The sequence below is a fragment of the Chinchilla lanigera genome, unplaced genomic scaffold (genome assembly GCF_000276665.1).
Source record: "Chinchilla lanigera isolate Chin_1 unplaced genomic scaffold, ChiLan1.0 scaffold00040, whole genome shotgun sequence".
In the NCBI taxonomy this organism is placed as follows: domain Eukaryota; kingdom Metazoa; phylum Chordata; class Mammalia; order Rodentia; family Chinchillidae; genus Chinchilla; species Chinchilla lanigera.
In genome coordinates this window covers 6,619,379-6,626,737 of record NW_004955441.1, presented here as the reverse complement: position 1 = coordinate 6,626,737, position 7,359 = coordinate 6,619,379, and the positions used below count along the sequence as shown (strand labels likewise).

Here is a 7,359-nt window from a genome sequence, read left to right as displayed (position 1 = left end):
CGCCTGCGCCTGCGCCGCCGCCTCCAGCTTGTAGACGCCGGTGCTGCTGGCCGGCGACGTGGCGCTCTTGGCCAGCGGCTGCAGCGGGTGCTCCGGCCGCTCGGCCTCCATGGCGAAGCTGACGGGCCGCAGGAAGCAGATGTCCAGGCTGGACTCGGAAGAGGCGGGCGAGCAGTTCTCGAAGAGGGCCGGGGCCTGGAAGGGCTCCTCGTCGTAGGGCGCGGGCAGCGCGAAGATCTCGCCGCCGTACTCGAACTCCTCGTAGCCCGCGGGCAGGAAGCCGCGCGCGTCGGGCAGGAGCTCGGCCGGGCCGCGCAGCGAGCGCTCCACGTTGCCCAGCGGCTCGGCGGGCGAGGGCTCGAACTCCATCTCCGGGATGGCCTGCAGCGGCCCGGGCAGCGCCTTCACGTCCTGCTCCGCCGCGCAGAACTGCGCCGGCGCCAGCAGGCTCTCGGGCCGCTCGTGCTTCCGGGCCTCCAGCTCCCAGTCCCCGGGCTTCCCGGGCTGCATGCTCTCCATCAGGCTCTGCTGCGGCTGGTTTTTCTTCACCGGCGGCATCAGGTGTCTGTAGAGGGAAAACAGAGTACAAAGCGGCTGTGCTTACCATGTGTGAGTGCTGGGTCCAAGCAGTGCCGCCCGCGAGCGCCTCTTCCGTTCCCCTGCCAAGCCCAGAAACTAGAGAGCTCCGCAGAATTTCTGTAACTGGAGTGGAAATGACCGGGAAAGTGGGTGCCTCAAAGGACATCTGGGTTTCGCACGGGCGCCCTGCATGCGGACGCGGGGCGGACCAAGGCCGGTCAGCGCCGGGCTCCAGGGAGCTCTGAGCCTCCCCACCACCTGTCGGCGTCCCAAGGCGTCTCAGCGACGCTCATCAACAGCCATACAAAATAATGGAAACTCGATTTCTACGGCTCCTGGATCCTCAGCCTTTTAATTACATTCCTAGATGAAGTAAATGTGGCACGCCTTGGTAACTGTTGAATCGGGATGATGGTATACGGTGTGGGGTTCACCGTATTTATGTAAATTTAAATTTTTCTTTTTTTGTTTTTTTTTGTTTTGTTTTGTTTTTCCGGTACCGGGAATCGAACTCACGACCTCGCGCTTGCCAGGCAGGCACTGTGCCGCTGAGCTAAATCCCCAGCCCCTAAATTTTTCATAATAAGATTTAAAAATTTGTGGCCGTGGAGCATGCTTTATATAAGTCAGACTTCTGCCCACAAAGCGTTAATGGGATGGAAGAGCTAGCCCTCTGAATGTACTCAGTTTTCCTGGAACGCTTCTGGTTTGGGAGGATCGTGGACAACAAATACGGTACATAATTTGCAAAACAGCGTAGTATGCACATCAGATGGGGATTTGTCAGTCTTGCTTTAGCTACCAGAGATTCAAGTGGACCACTGCACACTGACTCAAAGTGGCTGTTGTGCTAGTCTAGCCATATTTTATTTTATTTTTTTTTTTTTGTTTTTGTTTTTGTTTTTTTTGTTTTTCTCCGGTACCGGGAACCGAACTCACGACCTTGCGCTTGCCAGGCAGGCACTTTGCCACTGAGCTAAATCCCCAGCCCCTTCTAGTCATATTTTAATTCTATCTCAGAAGTGCGTAAAGAATACAGAGGTAAATATTAACCGTGATTATCTTAATGACCTCATAATGAAAGTTAGGCCTCATGTTTACAGATACAAAAAGAAATAGATGAAAGATCAACCAGACTCCCAATTCTCTTATACCTTGAAAATTGCTGGTGGGTTTTGTTTTCCCTGGGCAGAGTGTAAATGCAGTCATGTCGTGATTAGTCAGTCTGGGTATGATCTCTAAACACTGCAGTTTTTGGCTTCATTCGTTGTAATTCGAGGATGATAATGTTCTGCCACTATCTTGAAGAGTTGACTCTCCAGGGTAGATTTGCACTTTCTGCCTAGAGAGCCGCCTGCCCCTTACTGATAGTGCCTTTCTCTGGGATCCAAGCACCTGGTCAGTTGCTTGGCTATCACGGATAGCCCTGACGGGGAGACGCGAAGGAGCAGTTCGATGATCCTACTCCCCACGGCCCACCTGCTAACCCACAAACTGCACGGCGCCCAAAGGTGTTGCCATTGGTCTTTCCCCAGCAACAGATGCTTACGTGACAGCAGGGCCAGAACTGGGAGCAGAAGGGTAGGGTTGCAGCATCTCTTCTGAGTGGATCCCACTGTCGCGGACAGCCTCGGGGCCTGCAGTGGGGGAAGCATCTTGGCCAGCATTTGCACACTGGGAAGCCAGCCCTTTGTACAGCTTTGCCATGGATGACCTAAGAGAACGAAGTAATCATGCTCAGGTTGCACGGTGGGAAACTGGCTCTCCGCATACACAGATTATGCCAAGAAAGAAAGTCCTTGCTCAGATGTAAAGGCTCTCTGCAAACCAGGTTGCTTATGTCATAGGACATAAGCTGCAGCTGGACAGAAGCAAGGATGCTGGTTAACTGGCTGGAAGCAGCTTGGGATCCAGAGGAGTATGGGAGGACATCTATTAGAGGAATCATGGCTTGGGAGAGAGCATCTCTTGTGGTCTGAAGCCCTGGCAAATGATTCTGTTACAGTGAGACTGAAGGAAATCCAAATCATCAGGAAGCTCCGCTAGGAGATGCTTCTGTTTGTTCGGAGGCCCAGGTGCTCCCTAATCAAATTTCTTCATCGTGTGAGATCTACTCAAACTTCCCATCCGTCACTTGCTTTACTTTTATCCCTACTCATTACTAACATGTATTTGTTCAGCCTCCAGCTCTAAAAAGTAAACTCCATGGCAGGGATGTCTGGCTGTTTTGTTCACTGCATTACATTCAGTGCATAAGACAGTACCCAGATACACAATAGGTGCTCAATAAAAGATTAACGAAGGAAACTATTCTGGCAAAGCTTAGTAGAACAATGCTTTGAGGTAACAATATGACATAAGAGAAAGCATTAGAATGAAAGTGCTTTTCTTCTCATTTCCAGCCCTACTAGGTGTCTCTTCCTGCAGTCAGCCTGCCCTCCTGTCTTCCCTCCCCCTCTCTCTTCCCTTCTACTTCCCAACTATATTTCAGCCACTTAACACACAATGCAGTCACCCATGACAGACACCCACACTAACAGCTTTATAGCCTGGTTCTCAGAAGCCTTTGATGCACCCCCTAGAATCCACCATCAGAGCCTTACTTCTTGAGCTTTTTCCGTTTCTGAATAAGCAAGTCCTCATTGCATTGAAACAACAAGGTGTAGTGTGATATAAATACTCGAAGGCGCTGAACACACACCAGCAGTAGGTAATAGTCAGGGTGTTCCTGCTCTGTGAACTTCAGGACATTCTGGACAGAAAGAAAAGAAAGCTGCATTACATAATTAGAATAAAAAGTTTTCTCTCTCCTGCACCTTACCATGATCTATTATAAGTTTAATAACCATTTAATCAAAACAGGTAACAACCATGCATATGGCCCATCTAAGAAGCTGAAAGGTCAGGCTTGCAGCTCTCTCTCTGTCACACCGAGGGAGAATAAGTCATTACTGTCCCTGTTTGTGTTGGATGTAAACATAAAATAATTCGATTTGGAAAGGTAAAAGATCTACTAATTAGATCTCTGAAATAATGACAGCATTCAAACAACTAGTCCATAAGCAATGCCTTAAATAAGTCAGACTCGTGATGAGAATGTCAGGCATTCAGCCGGTCTGATTGAGGGTGGCTGCTCGGCTGGCAGTTATCCAACTTGGCCTGGTGGCCTCTAGAATGTTACACTGCCTGCTGCTCTAGATTAGATATAGTTAGGTTCGTAGTCTCAAAGGTTCACGTGCTGGAAACTTGGTCTTCAATGTAATGGTGCTGAGTGGTAGTGGGACTTTTGGGAGGTAGGAAAAACAGATGTCACTGGATAATGACCACTCTCATAAAGGGATTAATGCTGGTCTTACAGAGTGGGTTAGCTCCTGTGAAAATGAGTTGTTAAAAAAAAAAATAACCTCCTCACTCCCCTCTCTCTTGCTTCTTTCCTCATACTACGTGACCTATTATTCTTACACACATTCCCACCATGTGATACTATCCATGAGGCCTTCACTAGAAGGCCAATGCCAGCACTGTGCTTTCTGCCTTTCAAAAAGCATAAGCCAAAATAAACTTCTTTTTAAGTAAAATATCCAGCCTCAGGGATTTTTGTTATAGTAACATAAAATAGACTAAACTACTTATAGTAGAATATGCATGTGAGTTAGATTTGAGAAAGCCAGCATTTATTAAATACTTTCTATTGCCTCATTGCCCTATTTAAGTTTTACCCTATTGAATAGGTACAGTTATTACATATATTTAACAAAGAAATTGAAGTACAGAGCAGTTAAGTGATCTTTACTGGGTCACACATTTAGTAAACAATGCAATTGAAACTCAAAATGGTAGAAGCAGGGCTTGAGCAAATGCTTTTTGTATGTGGCAAAAGCCACAGATAATTAGAAATCTTCTCAGTGTTGACACTGGGCTGCTTTTACCTGCGATTAATCGCAAGCATTTCTAAGATGCTTTCACTGAATTACTTAAGATCAGTCAACAATTAAACCAGAACAGTGTGAAGAAAAGGGGCTAGTCAGAGGTGGGCGAGTCTCTCAGGTCTACTGCCTTCAAGCTGCTACAAGCTCTGTGGGAGAATGGTGGGAAATCATCCCCTCGGCTTCTTCATGTGTCTACTGTGACAGTATAAGCCCTGCAGGGTAGACACTGGGACTCCAGACAAGTAAAAGTAATTAGCAGTTAAGTGGGCAGGTTAGATAGACATTTAAACATGGGAAGGTGGCAGATGGCTGTAGAATCCAAGTGAAAGGGACTGAACAAGGTGCTCGGAAACTAGTGGGAGTGCTTATAGGAGCATCCTGGACCATCAGAGGTGTAAGACACATGTTATGAGTAAAAAGTTTTGCATATGGAGATCTTTAGCTCATCCTTCAGGTATACCCATAATTGGGAATGGGATAATCAGAAGCACTTCTTAGAAATATCAATAGTTCCTTGAAGCCTTTACTATACTTCTGAATTAAAAGCAAAAAATAATAGTTTAGCAGAAGAGTCAGTTTGGTGGCTTGCCCAGCCGTGCCTACCTGTAGATGTATCAGATATTCAGGGATGCGTTGGACTATGTGAAAAAACAATGTGTAGATATCAGATTTAATCTCTTCATCACCCTGAATGAAAGAAATGTGGAGTCATTCTGTGCCCGTCCCACTCCGGCAGCAGAATCCCTGCGTCAGTCCCACCAGGGTAGGAAAAGTTTATTCCCAAAGCATTTTCTTTCCAGAGCTAGGCATGAAGCGCTGATCTCTCTTTGGAGAGGTTTCATGTTCAGAGATATGCCTGAGGAAACAATACTTCTCCAGCAGGGAACATAGCACATACTTCTTTTGAGTCCACCCAAATTTCCAAAACATCCTTTCCTTCCCCACTCTTGTCTCAGCACAGTGCTACGTAGAACTGAGCACTCCATAAATTATATTTGAGTTGAATAAATTTATAAAGATTGTCTAGGAAGCGATTATTACATTGGTTTACTAACAGGCTAACGGATGTGTTGGAGTCTCATGAGAGTGAGGAAGGGAATGTGACTGCAAACTAATCCGACCTGGAGGTAGAGAGCACATTGGACTTTTCTCTCTGTGTTTTCCCTTTCCTTCTCTTCCTTCCCCTCTTCTAGACATTTGCAGAATGCCAGCTTGTGGTAGGCATCATACTGGGCTGGGAGTACGGGGAGGTTGAAATAGAAATTTAGTAAAACAGAGCCACTTATCTCCTGGGTTACTTGATTAGCTCTCAGATTTGTGGCTTCTGCTACTGGTTTCTCATATTGACCTAAAATAACTAGCTGGGGATGCGGCTCAGTGTTAGAGCTTAGCATGTGTGAGGCCTTGAGTTCAATCCCCATTGCCACCAAAAAACTCCCCAAAACCAAAAAAACTTAGAATGGTTATATATGTATCACCAGCTTATTAAGCACATAGTGTATCACTGCAGTGGCAAGGAAATGCTTAAAACAGTATAACTGGAGCCACTTTATAACTATATAAATTAGCCAAGGATGATTGGAAATTAATATCGAGATTCATATTTTCTGAGCCTAAAAAATAATCCCACATATAGTGCATACAAGTTGCAGGCTAAGGAGCTGTGCTTAGAACACTAATTTACTTTGCCTACAGTTCCAGTGGAGTGGAACAAAGTCAGGCCAGGCATGGCCCAAAGCAACAACACTGATCCTTGGGTGGGCTCTCAACCCCAAGAAAGAAAGCCAGTGTCTCTGTTCAAGTCATTCTTCAGCCTGGAGATCAAGCTCAGGGTGCGTGTGCAGTACTGACAGGATGCGTGAGCAACATATATAGATGACGTGTGGACAGAGGACAGCACACACAGAGTCAGCTTACCTCCTTCAGAACAACTACATGAACCAAAGAGATGCATTCAGGCAAATCCCTCAGGTAGGCAACATAATAATCCAAGAAATTATTCTTTAAAACAAGGACAAAAATACATGGTAAGAACCTGGAAACAGGAGTGACAATATTTTTACAGAGTCACGTATATCAAAAAGGAGTACCTTGCAGAGATTATCTCAATGACTTTTTTTGGGGGGGTGGGGTAATTGAGCTCAGGACTTTGTGCTTGCCAGGCAGGCACTTGTGCCACTGAGCTATATCCCTAGCCCCTCAGTGATTTTTAAAATATGTCCCTTAATACATTTTGGCAGGTTTTATTCATCTTTTTTGAATCATTTTAATGGTAAGATAAATATCACTATAGCTTGGGAAACAAAACTCAAGAGCCCTACCTACTTGAACTACAGTAAAATAGTAAATCATGGGGGGACTAAGGGTCATGAAAAGTGAAAAAGTATTTTTAAATTATTAAGCTATAAAATTGCATGTTTTGTTTTTGTAATTCCATTTCATTTTCATCCTCTACGTCTAAATGAGAAACTGCCCAACTTGCCTGTTATTATATCCTGATCTGCAGTTCTCAGTGGTTTCAACTAATTGCATATTTCAACTAATTGTGTATTTACCTCTGCAATTTCCCTTCAAGAAAGCAACTCATAGCTTGCAAAGTTTTATTCCTATAGTAATAATGTTTAGCTTCTGAAAGCATCGAATACAAATGAACAAAAGTAATATCAGAGGATAGATCTCATCCACTCTCTTCTATACAAGTAAACTTTGTATTGTAACCCATATTCGAAATGTGAATTTTGTCTAATGTGATACTGAGGATCCAACCCAGTGCCTCATGCGATAGTAGGCTGGTGCTGTACTACCAAACTACACCTCCAGCCCTATTAATCATGTTTGAGAATCACATATA

General features: G+C 45.2%; 1 protein-coding gene across 1 annotated transcript in view; it reads right to left on the bottom strand.

Annotated features, from left to right (window-relative positions):
• Positions 1-7,359, bottom strand: part of Arhgef33 (Rho guanine nucleotide exchange factor (GEF) 33) — an 85,317-nt gene that overhangs the window by 12,039 nt on the left and 65,919 nt on the right. The window contains exons 11-15 of the mRNA XM_005391043.2: positions 6,426-6,509; positions 5,112-5,195; positions 3,183-3,331; positions 2,129-2,293; positions 4-565 (exon numbers count right to left, since the gene is read on the bottom strand). Of these exons, the coding sequence (XP_005391100.1) occupies positions 4-565; positions 2,129-2,293; positions 3,183-3,331; positions 5,112-5,195; positions 6,426-6,509 (1,044 nt within the window). The remainder of the gene's footprint in view (positions 1-3; positions 566-2,128; positions 2,294-3,182; positions 3,332-5,111; positions 5,196-6,425; positions 6,510-7,359) is intronic.